Source organism: Pantherophis guttatus, chromosome 4, assembly GCF_059756535.1.
Source record: "Pantherophis guttatus breed Tessera chromosome 4, ASM5975653v1, whole genome shotgun sequence".
In the NCBI taxonomy this organism is placed as follows: domain Eukaryota; kingdom Metazoa; phylum Chordata; class Lepidosauria; order Squamata; family Colubridae; genus Pantherophis; species Pantherophis guttatus.
Window position 1 is genome coordinate 130,020,939 of NC_142066.1, and position 22,276 is coordinate 130,043,214.

A 22,276-nucleotide genomic window follows, 5' to 3' on the forward strand; every position below is an offset into this window, starting at 1 on the left:
GGTAGAACTCTCTGCATAGTCCCAAAAGTTTTTCTTTTACTTTTGGGACGGAGCGGATGAGCTTCCCCATATCCCCAGCCGCTGCTCCGGGCTTTGGGAGACCTCTGCTATATGCAGAGCCAGGCGACAAGAGCAAGCCTGCGAATTTAACAGATTGATTAAAGAAAATGTGAGCTGGACCTGTGATACAGAATTGCAAGTATTTTATTTATTTTATAAAAACTATTCAAGAGAAAAGGGGAAAGGAAAGAGGGGAAAAAAAAGGACTTTTAAAATGGCGTCTGCCGAGGCTTGAGAAGAGGCTGAAAGGGAAAGTCCTCTATTATTACAATGTAGCGGAATAAATACCACTGGCTACAATTGTAGACAAAACTTCGCTCCCGTGTTTTTTTTTCTCTCTCTTTTTTTCCTGGGGATCGGATATTGTTTCTGGTTGGAAAGAAGTCTTTTTTTTTTTTTTTACAAAGCTTGCCTGGGCGGAAACATGGCACTGAGACTTATAAAGTCAGACAAACAAGTAGTGGGGGGGGGAATTCCCCCACTAACAAGCTAAAGGAACAAGTTTTAAGTCTCCAGTCTCAGAAACCTGATTTTAATATAATAGAATTTCTCTTAGAGGAGATTGTAAGAAGGGATGAGATTGTGAATCAGCATCTTGAAAAATTTAAGCAGGAAATTAAAGAATTGGTGAAATCTAAGTTTGATTTTTTGGAGCGAAAAATTTTAAAAATGGCTAATGGCTTTTCAGAATTTATGATACAGTTGGATGCAAATACTAAGTTACTAGAGTCTAAAATGGAAGAAACTCAAGATAATTTGGACAATAGAATTCAAAAAATTGAAAATGATTTGATAAATATTCAAGATAATAGCTTAGAAGAAAAACCTAAAATGGAGGCTGATCAAAAGACTGGCAATGTAGAAAATCTGCAACAGAGGATTGAAAGAGAGGTTTTAATGGTACAATATAATTTCACTGAATATGCAATAAGACTGAGAGGTTTGCAGGAAAATAACAGAGATGATTTAAGGAAAATATCTTCTGAAATTCTAGCTGGGATTTTAAAGGTTCAACCCGAGGAAGTGTTTTGTAGGATTGACAGAGTTTACAGAATAAACTCCTGGATTGCAAAGCAAAGGCAATTGACTAGAGATGTGGTGATTTATTTTACAGATAAAGAAATTAGGAATAACATTGTGCAAAATTCCTTCAATTCTAATTTGCAATTGTATGGAAGAAAGATTTGGATTTACAAAGAACTCCCACCTAAGATATTAACAGAAAGGAAGAAATTTGGTTTTTTGATGACTGAGTTAAAAAAAAGAAATATTCCATTTAGGTGGGACGCCCCAGTTGGTATTATATTGAGATATCAAGGAGAAAGATACCAGTTAAATACTGTTGAAAGAGCAGAAGAATTTTATCAAAACATTTTGAAAATGAATTTAACATCTTTAGGCACAATACAGGATAAGCAGAAGGAGTTGGAAATAAAGGGAAAATATCGAATTACAGAGACTGTACCAGATAAATTGCCTTTGGATTTTTTGGATACCCCAGCCGGATTATTTACAAATTTGAGAGAAGTGCCATCTGACTCTAACGTGATGACTTAGCAAGTCAAAGACAAGTATGGATACCAACCAGATGATATACAAGAGGCAAAAAAGACACACGAGATACAAAAACAAAACCAACAAGATCAACCTATAAAGCAGAATGAAAACCGATTAGTTGATACACAATCTGTAGAAAGGAAACCAGGATGGAAATTAAACCCACAAAAAGAAAAGAAAAAAAGAAATAGGTCGTACAAAAATAGAAATTTCTAAATCAAGCAACAGTGAAGCCAGTGACTTTAAAAAATGTATGAATATGTGAAAAGATAGTGGAGGCGAAGTATTGGTTAATATTATCCTGAGGACAGTGACAGACCTCTGCATTGCCGTAATTCTGGGATGTGAAAAGAGCCTTAAACTGTTGGATTTGAATCATCTACTTTGGATTTTTTTTTTTTTTTTTTTTTTGTACTGATAAATATATTATAACTATCTTGAGTTACAAGGCAAGAGAGTTACGTTGGGGCATGCAGAAGATCTGGTTGTTACCCACTAGGATGATGGGAATCAATAATCCTGATGAAAGCCACAATTACAACTATATGGAATATAACTATAATGTCACTCGGGTGGTTGCTTTTACTTTTATATATATATGAGGATATTTACTACTGATGGGGGCAGATATGATTGAAGATTTTGAACAAACTGTTGCATCAGGAAGCTATGTTACCCTATTATGGATGATGGTCTTAATAATCCAGCGGAAAGACTTCAAAGAAGATATTATATGGACTATAAACTTAAAGTCATTGTCTTTTCTTTTCTATTTAGATATATTGGAATATATACGTATATATATATATATATATGTATTTTTAAGCAGAGTGGGTAGTGATTCAAAGATATTAAGAATTGTTGTGTATGGCAATTTTGCAGGAAAGTGGGTGAATAAGCTAGTTTACAGACTGATTAGTTTAAGAAAAGGGATGTTTAAGTGATATATTTAGGGGAGTGGAGGAAATGGACAGAGTTGAATAAATGTTAAATTAGGATTTATGGGGCAGACCGCTTTAAAATGTTATATTAATATACATAAAAGATTAAATGTTAAAGCAGGATTTCCTATATATTTTTAAAGCGGAAGGTGGTTTTGAAATGTTGTAAAATAATATATAGATAAAAGTTTGAAAGAGGAGAAAAAGGGCAGATTATTGTTAAATTGGGGGTTATAAAAATATGTTAAATTAGAAGTCATCATATAATGTCATAGTAGAATCTTTTCTCTTTCTCTTTTTCTTTTTTTTTTCTCTTTTTTTTTCTTTTTTGAAATGTATGGTTAAAAGGGGATGTTATAATATTAATAATATTTCTAGTAAGTAAAGGTCAGTATTTAGAGGAGGGAGTAAGTAATCTGTTATGAATTAGGTTTTTTGTTATGAAGAAGTCACAGGGGTGAGGGGGGTGAGGGGGGGTTAGGGAGGGGGAGGGGGAAAAAAGGGGGGGAAACTTGTATTTGAAAACTTTTTCAATAAAAAAAAAAAGAATCCATGCACTCTCAAAAACAGACACTCAAAATTCACACACGGTCAAATAAAGGTGAAAAGAATAGCATTTGCCTTTGCATTAAATACTATGTTGCTACTGCTCTTGGCATAAGCTGCATAGTACCTGGTGATGGGGATAGTACTGAGTGCAACACCAAAAACTCTAGCCAGGTATATAAAAAGCACAAAAAGACAGCAGAAGCAGGAGTGCTGCAACAGATACCTGATTTGATAGGATATTATTATTGCTCCTGGAATTTGTGAGTGGCTACAAGGAGACTTGATTTAGAAATATGCCTGTTCTTCCAAAGCAATAGTGCCATCACCTGGAAGGTGGCAAAATCCAATGCCTAGGAGAAGAAGGTAATTCCCCACCTACCCCCATAATCAGCATTCCCCTTTACTAGCCTGGGGTTGAGGGTGAATGACAGAAGACACAGTTTCTGTTTCCTAATCCCCAGCTCAAAGCTGCAGATGAGAGAGACCCATAAGAGCCAACAACCACCAAGAGGCTGGGCACATTGTGGCTCTAAAACAGTAAAAAAAAGGGCAGTACTTCAAACCTGAGCTTGAAAAACCATGATTTCTTTAAGCATACACACAAACGTAATCTTTGTTATGTATGCCAGATATATATACTCTCAAAACCTCACCATAAAAATAAGCACAAAATACAAAAGAACAATATTAATTACCAAGATTGATCAGTCATAAATGAGACAAATAGAAAAAAAAATAGAGGCAGACAGACTCAAGTAGACTGGGATGATACATTAGTATCCCTGATTGGACGGAAGAAGCAACAAATAAGCTTGGCCCTGCCTGCCAAGGAATTTCTTGAGAATGGGACAGATCACTGTATTTCAACCTTGGCAACTTCAAGGTATGTGGATTTCAGCTCCCAGAATTCCACAGACGGAAGACCTCACAAAGCATCCCCACATGAGATGTGTACTGATGGATATTTTTATAATGCCACCATAATAAGACTGTGGATGAATCCTCCCAGGTTGCTTTATTCTGTGCTTCTATTACATTATTATATGCTAACTTTTTATTTATGTTTATAGATTTTAATGTATGTGTTTCTCTTTATAACTAATATTCCATATATATTTGGTATGTTTTCAGGCTATAACACTATAATAAAGATTAAGAAAATACACAGACACACACAAACACTAAAACGTTATATATCATACATATCTTTGTGATAATTATTATACGATTGAAATGAACCATCCTTGTATTTTTGCAGCGCTTGTTCTGTTGCCCAAGAAATGCTTGATACATTTTCATGAGTGTGTGGAGACTTCTGATAAAAACTTTTTTTCTAATAAAGCTTAAGTTCCAGTCTTAAATATATATATATAAATCACGCACAGTGCACATTTAAAAATAAAAATCCCAAAAATTCACTTACCAACAAGTCTAATTACATTAAGTGTAGTGTTGGTTAAAATTGGGGCATTCACCTTGTTGAGGCAATAATCTGATCTCTTCCTGCTCCTCAGAGTTTCTCGAGAAACACTAGGTTAAAGATATTAATTGTTAAGTATACAGATATCCAATAAAATGCTCAAAAGTGTCAGAAAAACAAATATTCTTTCATTTTATGTCAGCAAAACAGTATTATATATATATGTATATGTATATGTATATGTATATGTATATGTATATGTATATGTATGTATATTCTATATCAGGGCTGTCAAACTCACTGGATACATCATGCACTGGCCACGTCCATGCCCTGTTTAGTGAAGGGGAAAAAAGTTGTGATACATCACATGATGATGCTGTGATAACACAAATTTGACACCCGTTCTATATCAAACTAGAAACCTGTGACTATATTGGGACTCTCATTATCCCAAGTCAGTGTCATGATGCAATTTGCGTATTAAAAAATCTTAAATCAGAGACACCTAATAAATATTGCGTTGAAAATGAGTGTGTGTGTGAGGGGGGTGGGTGAGGGAGGGAAGGAGGGAGGGAGAGAGGGAAGGAAAAGAAAAACCAAAGAAGTATTTTTCTTTTTTCTCTCACATTTCAGAAATTCATTTATTTTTTCATTCCTTGTTTGGTTGGTCTTTTTCCCCCTTTCCTTTTTTAATCTATTTCTACTGCAGTTTAATTAAACAGTAGATATTAAAGTTTGTTCAAGTTTAAAGTTTTAGTTATTAGTTTTAGTTTAGTCTTTATTCTTTTAAGTATGTAACTTTCTTAACAGTAGTTAAATGAAATGTAATATATTTGTTCTGTTTTGAATATTATCATTTATATTACTACTTGAACTACTTCTATAATTAATTGTATCGGATTAAAAATTTAATACAATTCTTACAATACAAAATGAAGTTGAAGATAATGTGTTCATATTGTAATATATTTTCATTGCTTTTCTTCTGACATCTTGGAAATTTAATTTCAATCATTTAGTTTTATCAAACATGAAAAAATTGTAATACCTTGCTTACCCCCATTTTATTATCATATTCAAATGAAAATAATTGCTGGAGTAACAGCAGTTCCTTAAAATTGCTTTTAGGATCTATTCATTGTCATCCTCTCTCACTTTACTCTTTGGATTAGAAAATACAGCAGATAACAATTTAATTTTATAGGCAATTTATAGTGTTTTATTATTCTGTATAAGTATTATTAGGACTAGAAAGAACAGACTTATTGGTTTTCATGATAAAGGTTGTGTATTGACCTTGAGTACAAATCAATAATGCCTTAGAATTAAAGTTTCATTAATTTTGGAAGCAATGAGTGTTACAAGAAAACAAATCTTTACACAAGGGGGATTTAGTGTTACAGATGCTTAAAAAGTTATGTAGCTTCTTCCCAATTATAGAGGATTTCTTTCTCTCTCCACTGAAGATATACCAAATGTCAAAGTCAAAACATTTTGGCTGCCTAAGACAACACAGCATGTGCTCACCCTCACTAGAAGTCAAGGATCTCAGGACCCAAGACAATGTACAATAGTGTTGTGATGGCCATTAGTTTTAACAATCCCAAACCAGAAGTCTAGCTAACCAGCACCGACTGATTTCAAAAAGTTAAGCAGACTGGCTTGGATTTGATTTGCAAGATCACAAAAAATCACAGGTTTGCAATTAAAAATACATCCCAGAAAATGGCAATAGTTTATTGTTGCCAAGAAATGGATGTGTCCATAAGCTCAACAGGGGAACTGAGCGCAATTCAAAAAGAGGATTTAATTTAAGTGGGTCATGGAGAATAGGTGATCATAATTAATAACCTTGATATATAATCTCCTGAATCAAAGGCAGTATTTCTTAAATAGAATAGTCTTCACCTAGTGATAACAATAGAAATCGGCAACTAAGTACCATGAGTACTAAGTGGAAAATCATGTTAGCCCAATGAGCTTACAACCTCACTGTAGTCGTTAAATGAAACATCACATGTTTAAATGAAACATCACACTTTAGAAGTTTACTTCTGCCTTCTCTAAACTGCTTGTCACAAGTCAGTTGTGAAGCACAGAAATGATGATCATGTGATTGAAAGACTCTGAAACAGTCAAAAATATGAAGTTTGGTTGCACAGCTTATATTTTTAACACTCTGTAATTTAGAACAGTCCCTAGACAAGGCAGAAGCAAGGATTACCTGAAATACTATTTGAGGAATAATGGTATATGGCAGGGGTGTCAAACTGGCAGCCCTCTGGCTGGATGCGTCATGAAGAGACTGGGTCCACCCAGGTTCCACAAACGCAAAATATGTCATGATATGATCGAGTTTGACACACGTGGTATATAGGTATCATACTCCTGTCCATGCTTGTGAACTATAGGAAATTCTTACCTGACCACTACGTGCCATAAAATTCTAGGCAAGTGAAATCAGCTGTTTGTGCTAAATTAGGCTGCGATAATGTGCTGAAGCTTATCAGGCTGTTGGCTGTTTGCTGCAAGGATGCTAGCCAGATGAATACCGATGGATGTTGGTAGGCAAAGACAGATTTTTTTTTCTTGTTTTCCTCCCAAAAACTAATGTGTGTCTTATACTCCGGAGTGTCTTATACTCCGGAGCATCTTATACTCCAAAAAATACGGTAGTAAGGATCTTCAATTACTCTGGCAAATGACCCAAAGTATCTTAAATAGGCTCCTGCTCTTTCATGCTGGCTCAGCATGCTGAGCTTGTCAGTTGGAAAGGTAACAGCCCAGGTTCAGGACCCAAGCATTATGCAATAGGGAAAAAAGTTGTTCTTCCTTTTGGAATTTTAGTAATATTGAAGTGATTAACAAATTCTCAAGAATGGAACAAATTGTAAAATAGGTATGATCAAAGTACCTTTTTACAGGAGCATCTCCAGTCTGTTCATCAACATAGTCCCTTTTCAGTTCTTCAGGTACATCACTATCACTATCATACTCTTGATAGGCGCTCTTTTCTTGTTCATCCGATTCATACTATCAACAACAGATGGAAAGAGTTTTCAGTTTCTTTGTGACAATCCGAAACTCCCATTAAACTTTCAGTGACCCTTAGAATATAAATGTTTATACAGAGCAATATTGTCTCAAGTAATATAAATTATAGCATCTTATTTTACTGTTTTCTACTATTTCACAGTATTGTATTTATTTGTTGTCGTTGTTTTAGAAAATGTATTGTAATTCAGCCAGAATATCCTGTCAATTTTTTTTTTTAGAAATTTCAGAAAGAAATAAAGGTTGATTAAAGATCATCTTCTTCTTTTCACTCCCACAAATCTGGCTTCCACAACTTGTTTTAATCAGCATCAAATATTACCTTAGGAGAAACTTTCTATTGCCATCCAAAGTGCAAGAGATAACAGAATTAGACTTGCAAATATTGTAATCAGCATTTTATTTTAACCTCTTTTGAATGCTGAATGTGAGCTTTCAGTAAAGTGAGAAAAAACAATGGATGACGACCAAAAAGGAAAAAAGAGCCAAGGGAAGTTCTCACACCCAATATACATTTGAAACTTGGATCTAAATAAAATGAGGTAACAATTTGTCAAAAATTATGATTTAATAAAAATACATGTTTCCAAATAAATGGATTCCAAATGAAAGATTGATGAAACTGATATTGTAAATCTAATAACCATTCAATCATATTTAAGAAAAATATGCACATTCATTTTTCCATTTTTATAATTTTTTGTTTATTGCAAAAATTAGAGGAAATCAAAAGATTGTCCATTGCAGACTTTTTCTTGTATCACTCTGAGGATTAATTTATTCTAATTATTTTAAATTGGGAAGCAGCCCTGTAAGCTATAATAAATACAAAACATGTAAAATAGTACACATCTCCATTCAGTAGCAATCCATCCATCCAAGCAATCCAAAGTCTGGTTAAAGAAAAACACATTACTGTTTGAAATAGATGCAATTAATAGACCTCCTAGTGATTGGCTGTTTTGATCTCATATTTAAACAAAAGAAAGATTAACTACAAATATGAATTTGAATTTTATTATTCAAAAACTGTAGGAACAAAAAACCAGGCTTATACCATTATTTTGTTCAAGTTCTCAACAGTTTTGGAAGCATCATATATAAAGTAGGCATGATTCCACTCTTGGTAGTTCTGCTGTTTTACTTCAACAAACAAACAGGGAGTACAATGTCTCAAATGGTTCGGATGCTGGGTTGGAGGTTAGCAAGCAGTGTTTGAGACCCAAATGCTGCCATGAGAAGGGATGAGCTCCATTCTTTACTCCAGCTGGGACATGAAAGGAGCCCTCTACTGGGTGTCCCTGGGCAACAGTGATGTCACCAACTAATTTTTTGAACTCGTAAGAGCCTGGATGGTTCTAACACAAGTGTGATCTGACTTCAACAAACTTAGGGTTTTTTAAAAATCATATTAAAAGTGAACAGTTTGCTGTGACATAAGCTAGCTTCAAACTTCAAGAGTTAGGACTACAATTTTCCTCAACTATGATGGCTGGAAATTTTGCAACGTATAGCCCAAACATATCTGGAGCACAGAAAAGACTGGCATAAGCTAACCACAAGTCAACTGTAGTAATGAGTGCATACACTTGTGTGATATAATGTATGTGTGCATACACATGGAGAAAAAAAAAGCAAATTCAGATCCAGCAATTAAAGAATGGTATCAAGTGAGGGCAGAGAATAGTTTAAATATTTAGTTACATAAATAAATAGTACTATTCACTGAAGCTACAACCCAGTCCAAATCAGCACTCATTAGATTGACAGGTAACATAAAATAAAAAGTATCAAAATATTCCTAAAACAAGTATAATTTACTTTTCAAAGCAAACTATCAATTCTTTTAATTTGTTATGCCCAAATTAAAAAAATTGCTGACTAATTCCAAATGGGCAGCTTTGGGTCTTCTTTTAATAGTTTTTTATTACAATATAACTTTTAAAATCTAAAGAAATAGTAAATGTTCTCCCATTATTGTTACCAAGTTGTAAATGTCCATTTCCCTTTCATTCTGTATGAAGTGAGTCATTTCTTTGGACGATATATATGGGAGAAGAGTTTGTCAGCAGATGTCTAAGCACAATTTAACATTCTGTCTGGCAAATGAATTCAGTTCTTGATAGTAAGGATGCCACTATTTGGTCTTATAACAGCATCAATTGCCCATATGCATGACCCATTACAGTAGATATAGAAAGTCTACACATCCCTCTTAAAATGCCAAGTTTTTGAGATGTAAAAAAATCAGATAAAGATAAATCACGTCCAAATTCTTTGCATTTTTAATCTAATATATAAACTATACAATGCAACGAGAATGTCCAAACAAATTTCAAATCACCTTTTGACTCCTAATTATTTTGTCATATTTCTTTTGAATATTAGTGACTGATACTCTATGCACTACAAGTTATAGGACTTTTTTTTTTACTTACCCCATTAGAAGCCAACACATCTTCTGTCTCGTCATCCTTGTTGTTGGCTTGGATTTCAAAGGGATTTCCCCCATTACGATATTGCTCAAAAAGAGTTAGATCTCCTTCTGTTTCTAATGCAGGCTGCTTGCTTGGTGACACAGTAGGGGAACGTGATTGTGCCATGAACTTAAATTCCTATTACCATCAACAGAAGATTATTTATACACTGGATGTGAAGTCTAAACATTTATCAACATTATTACATGTTGATACAACACTTTCTGGACAAATCCTGCAATATTAACTTTTTAGCCAGTAATGCTTTCATTCCTGCATTTTTAAAAACTCCATATTTAATGGTTATTTGAATGCCTGTATAATTTTAACAGATCTGTCAAATCCTTTCACAGGATATATTACACCTTAGAACTAAAAAGCTTTTTAAACACAGTTTAATTAATACATTGCAATGAATTATGCAAATAGAGACTTAACATGTGTACAACTATGAGAATTCAAATGCCCTTGGCTTCAATGGCTATTTAAAAATATAATAATAAAAATAATTGAATATATAAAAATTTGTCAAAACTGAGCTCAGAAAAGCTGCCAAAACTGCTTTTGGGTGTATCAACATGCAGCCTGTAACTCTAAAATGACAGTGGAGTAGATCTGTAGCTCTTATTCCTAGAAGAGATGCCTCATGGGTTCTCCTCCACTCATGGAGTCTGACAGTATCTCTTCTCCTTTTTTCAGAGCTGTTGAAAGTTAGAGCTATCACCATCTAAGAACAGCTGGCAATTCCATAGTTCCCTTCAGCAGAAGATGCAACTAGTTTATTAATGCTGAACATGGTGTGGGCTTGGTTAGTTCCACAAACTTTCTCTTAGCTATTTTGGTGAGAGTTTAGAGATCCATGGTAACCATTATAGTGATGCCCAAAAAGTTAATGAGTGGAGATATATATGATACAAGATTTCAATAAAATTATGTAGCAGCTTTGATCAAAGCAGCCATTATCTTTCCTGTGTTTGAAATGGTCTGGACTTACATGAAGTTGCAATATGCTGAAACTTGATTTAACAGGACAAAGTTCCCAAGTCTCATTCTCTAAGAACATTCGCAGTTCTTCAAGACGAGTTCTGAAATGAATAATGACTGTCAGTAAAAGCACATCATGTAGCTTATTTTAGAAAAAATAGCAAAGAAGAAGCAAAGTCTTCACCAGGGCCATACATGATAGATGGATAGAGGTTGGTTGGTTCTGTTTTCACTAGGATCATTCAATGAAACTAAGCTATGAGTAATTTAGATAAAGAAATATAGCTTCATAATGCACATAACGTTATGATATAATTGCTAAACAGGCATCACACAGTGCATACATTCTAACTTTCCAACTAGAAGCACTGAGTCTTTGAATAATAGTCATCAGGAAACAAAATGGGAGCGATACTCGATTAGCCTTTTGATCTCTTCCCAGTTGGCTTTCCTTGGAATTTTCCCAAAAAGTACATGTAAAATTTTCTAAAAACTACAATCTTTACTCCCCCCCCCCAAAAAAATGCAACAATTTTCCTCTGACTACAAGACAGTTAAAGCACAATTACAGAAATATAATTAATGTATCACTCTTAGCATAAAAACAATTAGCAACAATAAAAAGAGATTGGAAAAACACTATAATGAAGAATATATTATTGTTTATTAACTTAAATGACATTTTATTTATTTATGAAAATTTACCGTACTTTTTAGAGTATAAGACACACTCCCCCCCCTCCAAAAGAGGGTGGAAATGTCGATGCGTCTTACAGACCGAATACGGCCATTTTTGGCCTCCCAAACCCCTCCCCAGTGTGTCCCATTTTTGCCAAAAACGAGACACGCAGAGAGTTTGGGAGGCCTGCAGAGTGCTCCTGGAGGCCGAGGAAGGCAAAAACAGGACATGCGGGGAGTTTGGAAGGCCAAAAATGGGCCCGTTTTTCGCAAAAATGGGACCTGCAGAAGGTTTGGGAGGCCTGCAGAGTGCTCCTGGGGACTGGAGAGGGCAAAAATGGAACGCGCAAAGGGCTTGGGAGACCAAAAATAGGCTCGTTTTTCACATAAATGGGCTGCGCAGAAGGTTTGGGAGGCCTGCAGGGTGCTCCTGGGGCCCAGGAAGGGCAAAACGCGGACGCACTGAGGCCAAAACCTTTTTTTTTATTGTTTCCCTCTTCAAAATCTTGGTGCGTCTTATAGTCCGAAAAATATGGCATATGGTGACACAACTGACTCTCAGTGACTCCATGGGGCTTACAAAAACATTTACTGAGTTATTTCTTCTTGAGACTGATCACCAAGCTAAAACATAAAGTTGAAAGTTTTCAAAATATCCAGCAAATAATATATTTTTCTTTTACCATTTCCCTTTAGAAATTATAAAAACTGAATAGTTTTGCTGAAAAAAACCTGAACAGCAGATATCTGTAAGAGACTCAGATCAACCAGCAGCGTAACAACCAAAAATAGCAATGTAAATGAATTTTTAAGTTTAAAGTGAGAGTCAAGTTTGGTGTTCTGGTTAAAAGTGCCAGATCAGAAACAAGGAAATCATGATTTCTAACTGTTTTAGGCACAAAGCCAACTGTGTAACTTTGGAACAGTCACTGTCTCTCCATGATAAACCACTTTCAAAAATCTTGCCAAGAAAATTGCAGGGATTTGTCCAACAGTCATTATTAAGGTTGACCTGAAGACCTGTGCACAAAGTTTAGAGTAAAAAGTGGGATTAATTATCCAATAGTTTAAACTCTTCATTGCTAGAAAAAGAAATATACTTTTTTTTTTGATAATAAGAGCAGTCTATATTGTGGTTCTTTTATTTTTGACTTAGCCTAACATACAAATAGAATTAGGGATTAGGTTATATTCTGTACATTATTGGAATTATATAGGAGTATATACTTAAATTAGCAGTCAAATAGTCAGAAGTTGTTACTCGAAGTCTGTGATTTAATTTCTGCCACTTATAATGAAGGGAAAAAGCTTGGCAAGAATTCCTGAAAGTTACTAACAGCCATATTTGTCAATACTGATCTAAACAAATAAGGAATCTATATTAATAGATGTCAGTTCTCATAACTCTTCATTCCTTTTTTAGAGAAAAATTTATGTTAATTTACACATTTTATATGAAGCATTCACTTTGCTTTTTCTTATTATATGGACACCACATAACATGGGATGCATAAACATGTGCTTTATAATTTGTTTCCACTATATTAATTATTAAATTTCTACAACTGAAAACATTGTAAAACTTACCTGTGATAATTCTTGAAATAATTAACACTTTGTTTTCTAATGGAATCTTGCAACACTTCTGATTTGCTGCCACAAAATTCTTCTCCAACCTGCACCAGCCTAGTACAAATAATATCCCAATTAAGCATTCACTACAGCATGTAGTCGTAAATATTTTTAAAAACTCTTATCTTTTATGGGTCTCTAATCTCTGCAAATCTAGAACAATTTCTTAAAGTTTTGAAATAGCTTTCCCGAAAGGCTTTCTAATTAAAGGCATATTGCAAAATATTGCAATATTAACTTGCCTACAAAGCATAGATAAAACTTAATTTAGTGGGAACCTGAATCTGATTTGAATAAGACATTTACAGTGGGGCAAGAAAGTATTTTGTCAGCCACCAATTGTGCAAGTTCTCCCACTTAAAAAGATGAGAGAGGCCTGTAATTGTCATCATAGGTAGATCTCAACTTCTTCTTTAAGAGGCTCCTCTGTCCTCCACTCATTACCTGTATTAATGGAACCTGTACTTGTTATCAGGATAAAAGACACCTGTCCACAACCTCAAACAGTCACACTCCAAACTCCACTATGGTGAAGACCAAAGAGCTGTGGAAGGACACCAGAAACAAAATTGTAGACCTGCACCAGGCTGGGAAGACTGAATCTGCAATAGGCAAGCAGCTTGATGTGAAGAAATCAACTGTGGGACCAATAATTAGAAAATGGAAGATATACAACACCACTGATAATCTCCCTCGATCTGGGGTTCCATGCAAGATCTCACCCCGTGGGGTCAAAATGATCACAAGAACGGTGAGCAAAAATCCCAGAACCACACAGGGGGACCTAGTGAATGACCTGCAGAGAGCTGGGACCAACGTAACAAAGGCTACCATCAGTTACACACTACACCGCCAGGGACTCAGATCCTGCGGTGCCAGACATGTCCCCCTGCTTAAGCCAGTACATGTCCGGGCCCATCTGAAGTTTGCTAGAGAGCATTTGGATGATCCAGAAGAGGATTGGGAGAATGTCATATGGTCAGATGAAACCAAAGTAGAACTGTTTGGTAGAAACACAACTCGTCGCGTTTGGAGGAGAGAGAATGCTGAGTTGCATCCAAAGAACACCATACCTACTGTGAAGCATGGGGGTGGCAACATCATGCTTTGGGCTGTTTCTCTGCAAAGGGACCAGGACGACTGATCCGTGTACAGGAAAGAATGAATGGGGCCATGTATCGTGAGATTTTGAGTGCAAACCTCCTTCCATCAGCAAGGGCACTGAAGATGAAACGTGGCTGGATCTTTCAGCATGACAACGATCCCAAACACACCGCCCGGGCAACGAAGGAGTGGCTTCGTAAGAAGCATTTCAAGGTCCTGGAGTGGCCTAGCCAGTCTCCAGATCTCAACCCCATAGAAAACCTTTGGAGGGAGTTGAAAGTCTGTGTTGCCCAGCGACAGCCCCAAAACATCACTGCTCTAGAGGAGATCTGCATGGAGGAATGGCCAACATACCAGCAACAGTGTGTGCCAACCTTGTAAAGACTTGCAGAAAATGTTTGGCCTCTGTCATTGCCAACAAAAGATATATAACAAAGTATTGACATGAACTTTTGATATTGACCAAATACTTATTTTCCACCATAATTTGCAAATAAATTCTTTCCAAATCAGACAATGTGATTGTCTGGATTTGTTTTCTCATTTTTTTCTCTCATAGTTGAGGTCTACCTATGATGACAATTACAGGCCTCTCTCATCTTTTTAAGTGGGAGAACTTGCACAATTGGTGGCTGACGAAATACTTTTTTGCCCCACTGTATCTCTAAATATGTAAGAACCTCATTTATAAATCCTGAAAATCAGAACATTTGGACTCACGATGATCTTCTTGGATCATTCTTACATTACATCAATGGTGAACAATAATGACATAGCTGCTAATAGTTTCAATGCTTGATTACTGCAGTACAAAAATTAAAGCTAATTGAATATATGGCTGCAGAGGTGGCAAATGGTTTTTTTGAGGAGGTAGATATCACATCACTTCAAAGTGGAAACAGGTAAATCTATCACCAGTTGTTTCCCAAGCAATTCATTATAGCATATAAAGCTTTGTATCTCTTGGATCCAAATCTCTTGGAGCCTTGGTAGTACAGTGTTCTAAAGCACCCTGTTATTAAGACCAGATGCCTGCAATTACTGCAGGTTCAAATCTCGCCAGGCTCGGGTTGACTCAGTCTTCCATCCTTTCTAAGTTAGGTAAATTGAGGACCCAGTTGTGGGGGCAATAAGCTGACTTTGTATAAATATACAAAAGGATGAAGGCTATTGCTTAGCACATTTTAAGCCGCCCTGAGTCTCCGGAGAAGGGCGGCATATAAATCAAATTTAAAAAAAAAAAATTACTAGCAGAATCATCTATGCCTGTGTATGTCTTCCACATAAAATATCCAAAGGAAAATCTTTTGCAGACCTGCTATGGATGTAGAAACTTTTCTATGGAGCACTGGAAACGGAGGCTGGTTCCTATTCATTACACTTAAGTCTTTTCAGAAATGTTTATAATTTATAAAAGATGTTTTGGTCTCATTTTCTATGTTTTTATTACATAAAAATATTGGAAAGTTACCTGAGGTGGCATATCAAATTTACCTGAATAAATTGATCCTCTTTGCAGGCTAAGGGATTGTAGCAGAGCACCAATATGGAAAAAGTTAAACTATAATATAACTAAGAGCTTCGGGAGACTTTCCTATTTATAGCCAAATGGGCTAAGTAATGAACAGCAATTTTATCTCCTATACAGTATTATATACAGAACCTTGTCAACCTATTCTGCATAATTGTTTTGATAACATTTCCTTAAAATAGATGCTATCCAAATTACCTGCTGATAATATCCAGTACAAATATGAAGTCATCATATTTGAAATTAGACATATCGGTACCCAGCAAATAGGTCTTCACTTTCAATTGGACATCCTAGGTAAAAACAAAAAGGCTGGAATACTAGGGAAACAATAATTTGCTGTATTAACTATTTATAATTAAACAATCACAAAGCATAAAGGGGAAATCTTGGGATGACATCATTGTTTGCTCGTCAGCTGTAATTCATCAAAGATCTCCATATTTGCAGGATAGTTGTTTGTTTAAACTCAGTTTTAAAATTAATATTAGCATAGTTTATTGTCTGTCCCTTGCTGGTTACTTGTTGAGAAGCATCAGTCTGGCAGGGAGGGATCAATCATGGAGCAAGCCTGGAATCACTGTGCAATCTCAAAAGTGTATAGACGGAACATAATTTTTTGCTTTATTTATTAAATGTATATGCTGCCCATCTTCCTGATAAGGATACTCTGGGTGGTTAATAATACTACAGAGTAAGCTTGAACTCTGTGGGCATGTGTTGGCATGTGTGGGTCTTGTTCACACCTCACATTACTGTTATATTTTATTCAGAAATTCAAGCAATAAAGATTTTTTTTAAATTTAAAAGTAGGATCGATAACATTGTGGGAATTCAACTTGATTATAGCAGTTTAGGGTTATTCTTCAGATATATATTTACAACCAATTGTTTAGTACAAGCACAGATAGATAAAAAAAAACCCAGATGGTTAAATATAAAGTAATGCCTTTAATGTTATAAATCATCAAAAAAATCATAGAACAGATCCAGTAGAAAATCTTGTGTGTTTTTTAGCATCTGTTCTTCCACTTTAGTTGGGGAAAATTGCTATGAGAAAAGACCGTGTTGCTATTGTTCATGAAATGGAGTTCTGCAGTGAATACTTGAGTGTATTCTAAACAATGCAGTGATTATATTTTTTACTACCAAAAGGGTTCCTCTAAATTGAACTCACCAGAAGATACTGATTGTTCATGGTGATGGCTGTGTTGACATGAGTAGTGTGCATTGCTGTATCAAACAATAGAAAAAATGGTAAACTGGGAAGAGCTATTTGTGGATCAAGAATTAAGTGGATGACCTATGACACCAAATAACTAGTTTCATGTGAGAAAGGTTGATGAACTGTTTAAAGACAATAAGTGAATCATTGAAGGGAAATTGCTGTCAAGGTTGGCATTTCACAGGAATGGGTTTCTGTCCTTCAACATGGAAGATGCTGTAAGATGCGTCCTTTAAATTGCTGATAGCAGGATGAAAGTTCCAAGAACTGGAATTTGCTAACAATTGCTATCAGACTACAAAAACAAGTTTTGCCTGAAAAGAACTTTTTGTAATGGGAGAAGGAGGATTTTAAGACATCAATTTAAGATTGGGGAAAACTCTTGACTTTGATGAACTTTGCCTTTTGGCTTCTGATTAAAATATAAAGATTAATTCAAACTGCAAATGGCCTCAAAACCTGTAAAGACTGTTCCTATTAAAGGAACTGGGAGTGCTGGAAGCTCCCCAGCTCACACTTCTAGAATGCAAGCCTCTGCCCCCCCCCAACAGATTCACAGACCTTAACGTTTGAAATGATACAAGAAGCCCTAAAAGCCACACAGAACCAACTTATCACTGTGATTAATGAAAAAATTAATGAAACCAATGAAAAAATACAGGCTGTTTCAGAGGAGATTTCAATTCGGAATCAGCAAATTAGGGCAGCTATATTATTGGCATTTAAAGGTCTGGCAGGTAATATTGAAATATTGGATGATAAGGTTGAAGAAATTAAGCAATTTACTGAAATTTTGGACAATTATTTATTTATTTATTTTATTTATTTATTTTATTAAATTTCTATACCACCCTTCTCCCGAAGGACTCAGGGCGGTGAACAGCCACAGGATAAAACAGATAAATACAAAAATTTAAAATGAATTAAAACGAATTAAATAATTTGGCTGAATTTAAAATACCCCATAATTTAAAACAAATTAAAATTTACATTTAAAAAGGGGAGAAGATTTAGGCCAGGCCAACTTGATGGAATAAGAAGGTCTTAAGCGCGCGACGGAAGGTGCGCAGATCCGGGATCCTCCGTATCTCCGGGGGGAGCTCGTTCCAGATCGTAGTGCCCCCACAGAGAAGGCTCTCCCCCTAGGGGCCGCCAGTCGACATTGTTTGGCCAACGGCACCCGGAGGAGCCCCTCTATGTGAGCGTACTGGCCGGTGGGAGGCTATTGGTGGTAGCAGGCGGTCCCGTAGATAACCAGGTCCTAAGCCATGGAGCGCTTTAAAGGTGATAATCAGAACCTTGAAGCGCACTTGGAAGACCACTGGGAGCCAGTGCAGCTCGCGCAGGAGAGGTGTTACATGGGAATTAGGAGAGACTCAGAACAAAATTAAAAGGGCTGAAAATGATGTCATATTGATTCAATACAGGGATATGGAATTTGCTCTAAGAATAAGAGGGGTGAAGGAGAACAAACAAAAGAATTTGAAAGAGATGATGTCAGAGGCATTGGCACAGATGTTGGGAGAGCAGAAAGTGGAGTTAGGCTGGCAGATTGACAAGATATATTGCGTTAATTCATGGGTGGCCAGACAGAAACATTTACCAAGAGACATTGTAATATATTTTACCACAAGGAGCTTACGTAATGAAATTTTACAGGCTACCTTTAATAAGAAGCTTCAAGTGGAAGGCCAGGAGGTGATGACAATGAAAGAAATCCCCCCCAAAATGTTGAGAGCCAGAAGGGAATATGCCTTCCTGGTGGATGAACTGAGAAAATGCCAAATACAGTACAGCTGGGAAGTGCCAGCCAGCCTAGTGGTGAACTATTCGGGTGAGAGATACCGGCTTAATACAGTATGGAAAGCAAGAGATTTATATGTCAACGTGTTAAAGGCTGGGCCACCAAAATCACCAGAAGTTAAAAGAAAAAAGGAAGTAATGGAAGGAGAGAGAGAAGAGATGATGACAGTAGTCCAGGGGGGAGCCTCAATCAGTCAAGAAGATTTGTTACAAATACAGATTGTTGATTTAATTGATATACCTGAAGAACCAAAGGATCAAAGATAGACCAGAGCTGCAACAGCTAAACGCAAGGAAGAATTAAGACAGCAACAACTCCAGATGGCAACTCAACGAACTACAAAAACAGAAGCAGTGGGAGGAGCTAGACCTAAAAGTCAAATTTATTTATTTATTCATTCATTCATTCATTCATTCATTCATTCATTCATTCATTCAATTTATATACCACCCTTCTCCTATTGGACTCAGGGTGGTGCACAGCCAAGGATAAAAAACATACCAATACAAAATTTAAAATCAATTAAAAGAATTATACAGCTTTGGTCCACAGTTTAAAACAATCCAATTAAAACCCAATTTACACTTAAAAGCTAAGAAGCTAAAAAGAACTAAAAAAGAGGGGGGGGTTTCACGCCAGCCCTGCTTGATGGAAAAGAAAAGTTTTTAGGGCATGAGGCAAGACCATCAGCAAATGCTCCAAATGCTTCAGAGGCCCAAACATGGGAACTAGATTTTTAACCTGGAATGTCAATGGTTTGAATTCTGCACAGAAGAGGAGGAAAATATTTCATTATCTTAAACAATTTAAAAATGATGTGATTTGTTTATAAGAGACTCATATTAGGATACAAGATCAAAAATATTTAATAAATACAAGATTAGGTACACATTATGTAGCGGCAGCACCAGAGAAGAAAAATGGTATAGTTATATATCTGAAAAGAGACTTAATTGCTAAATTAATTGAAGCAGATGATCAAGGAAGATTCTTAGCGATTGAACTTTTAATAAAGGGAGAGAAAGTACTTTTAATTGGAGTATATGCCCCGAACGAACAACAGGAAAAATTTTATAACTTGCTACATTCCAAGTTGACACAGTGGGGATACAAGTTTTCTATTGGGTGATTGGAATGGTGTTTTGGATGTTAAAAAGGACAAGAAGGGACCTAAGCAAAATGTTCCAGCAAAAGCAAGATTGCCCAAATCGTTTTTGGAGATGATGGATGATTGGGAGTTGAGGGATATTTGGCGTGAAAGAAACCCAGAAGAAAAAGATTTTACTTTCTTTTCGGATAGACATCAATCCTTTTCAAGGATTGATTTTATACTAATTACTAACGACCTTTTTTCCACGGTGAAGAATATGAAGATTTGTGCAAGAACATTGACAGACCATAGTCCAGTCTGGATGGAACTGGAGTGTAGAAAGGGGCTTAGGAGGTCCTGGAGGTTAAACGATAATTTGTTTAGATATGAAGAAAATGTTAAAGAATGTAAAAAATTTATGAAAGAATTTTTTGTTATGAATATGCAAAAGGGTACATCGATGGAAATGATGTGGGATGCAAGTAAAGCATATATGTGAGGTATTTTGATATATTTGAATAATAAGTACAGAAAAAAACGGGGAAAAAAGAAAGGAATTAGAAGAAGAGATTAAAAAACAAGAGCGAGCTTTGATAGTTAATCCAACAGATAAGAAAATTAAAGAGGCAATTAATTTACTGAAAGGTCAATTTAATATGTTAATAGCAGACCAAGTGGCTACTAACTTACAATATGCTAAACATAATACTTTTTGTAATGCCAATAAACCTGGCAGATGGTTAGCATATCTGTTGAGGAAAAAGCAGAAATCAAGGACAAAAGAGAAGATAAAATACAAGGGTAAAGAGGTTTATGAGCAAGAATTGATTAAAAAATCCTTTTTAGAGTTTTATTCAAGGCTGTATACTGGGGATAAAATTCAAGATACAGATATAGATAGATATTTGCAGAAAGAGAGCATATATACAACTTCAAAAGAGCAGAGGGATAGTTTAAATCAATTGATAACTTCCGAGGAAATTCTGTTTGCAATTAAGCAGTTGAAAGTGGGGAAAGCTCCTGGGACAGATGGTTTGACAGCTGTTTATTATAAAAGTTTACAGGAAGAAATGGTGGAACCACTGAAGGAATTATTTAATAATATACAACAGGGAGGAGAGGTACCTCCAACTTGGAAGACAGCTTTTATTTCTGATCCCAAAAGAGGCTCAAGATCATACCGATCCAAAAAACTATAGGCAGATTTCACTTTTAAATACAGACTACAAGATTTTTGCTAAAATATTAGCAAATAGATTAATGACAGTTATGCAGCAAATGATTCATCATGATCAAACTGGTTTTATATATGGTAGACAAATGAAAAGTAATGTAAGGCAAATTGTTAATTTACTAGAGTATTTGGGGAGGAATAACCAGGTCCCCACAGTGCTAGTATTTTTGGATGCTGAGAAAGCCTTTGATAGACTGAATTGGCATTTTCTATTGAAATTAACAGAAAGGATGCAACTTGGAGAATATTTTATACAATCTATTAAGGCAATATATCAGAAACAAACAGCGCAAATAATAATTAATGGTGGTTTAACAGATATTTTTAATATAGAAAAAGGAACAAGGCAAGGCTGTCCCTTGTCTCCATTGTTGTTTATTTTGACACTGGAAATTTTACTGAATAAAATACGTGGGACAGATACAATAAAGGGAATTAAAATCAGATAGTATGAGTATAAGTTACGAGCATTTGCGGATGACCTGGTTGTTACCTTAGCCCAACAGCACAATCAGGATTTGAAATAGTAAAGAAGGTTAAATATTTAGGGGTTTATATTATGACCACAAATATGAAACTATATCAGCACAATTATGAACCGTTGTGGCAAAAAATACAGAAAGAGATGGAAAAGTGGAAAAAATTACAATTGTCTTTGCTGGAAAGGATAGCGGCAGTAAAATGAATGTTTTACCAAGGTTTTTATTTTTTTTTCAAATGATACCTATACTTAAAAAGATGAAAATTTGAAGGAATGGCAGAAGGACATAAATAAGTTTGTGTGGGCAGGGAAGAAACCAAGAGTAAATCAAAAGATAATGCAAGATACACGAGAAAGAGGAGGTCTAAAAATGCCCAATTTAAGATTATATTATGAAGCCGCTGCCCTCTCAGCAGTTACGGATTGGATAAAATTAACGGAGGAAAGGATAT

At 35.5% G+C, this 22,276-nt stretch overlaps 1 protein-coding gene across 6 annotated transcripts in view; it reads right to left on the reverse strand.

Moving 5' to 3' along the window:
* The window catches only part of VPS50 (VPS50 subunit of EARP/GARPII complex), a 96,487-nt gene that overhangs the window by 35,628 nt on the left and 38,583 nt on the right, over positions 1-22,276 (reverse strand). For all 6 annotated transcript variants that reach the window (XR_015734054.1, XR_015734053.1, XM_034402289.3 and 3 more), the window contains 6 exons: positions 16,189-16,283; positions 13,311-13,409; positions 11,056-11,146; positions 10,023-10,199; positions 7,445-7,563; positions 4,531-4,637 (listed from right to left, as the gene is read on the reverse strand). Coding sequence is in view for 4 of the 6 variants with exons in the window: in XM_034402289.3 (XP_034258180.1) it covers positions 4,531-4,637; positions 7,445-7,563; positions 10,023-10,199; positions 11,056-11,146; positions 13,311-13,409; positions 16,189-16,283 (688 nt within the window). In the remaining 2 variants the exon portion in view is untranslated. The remainder of the gene's footprint in view (positions 1-4,530; positions 4,638-7,444; positions 7,564-10,022; positions 10,200-11,055; positions 11,147-13,310; positions 13,410-16,188; positions 16,284-22,276) is intronic.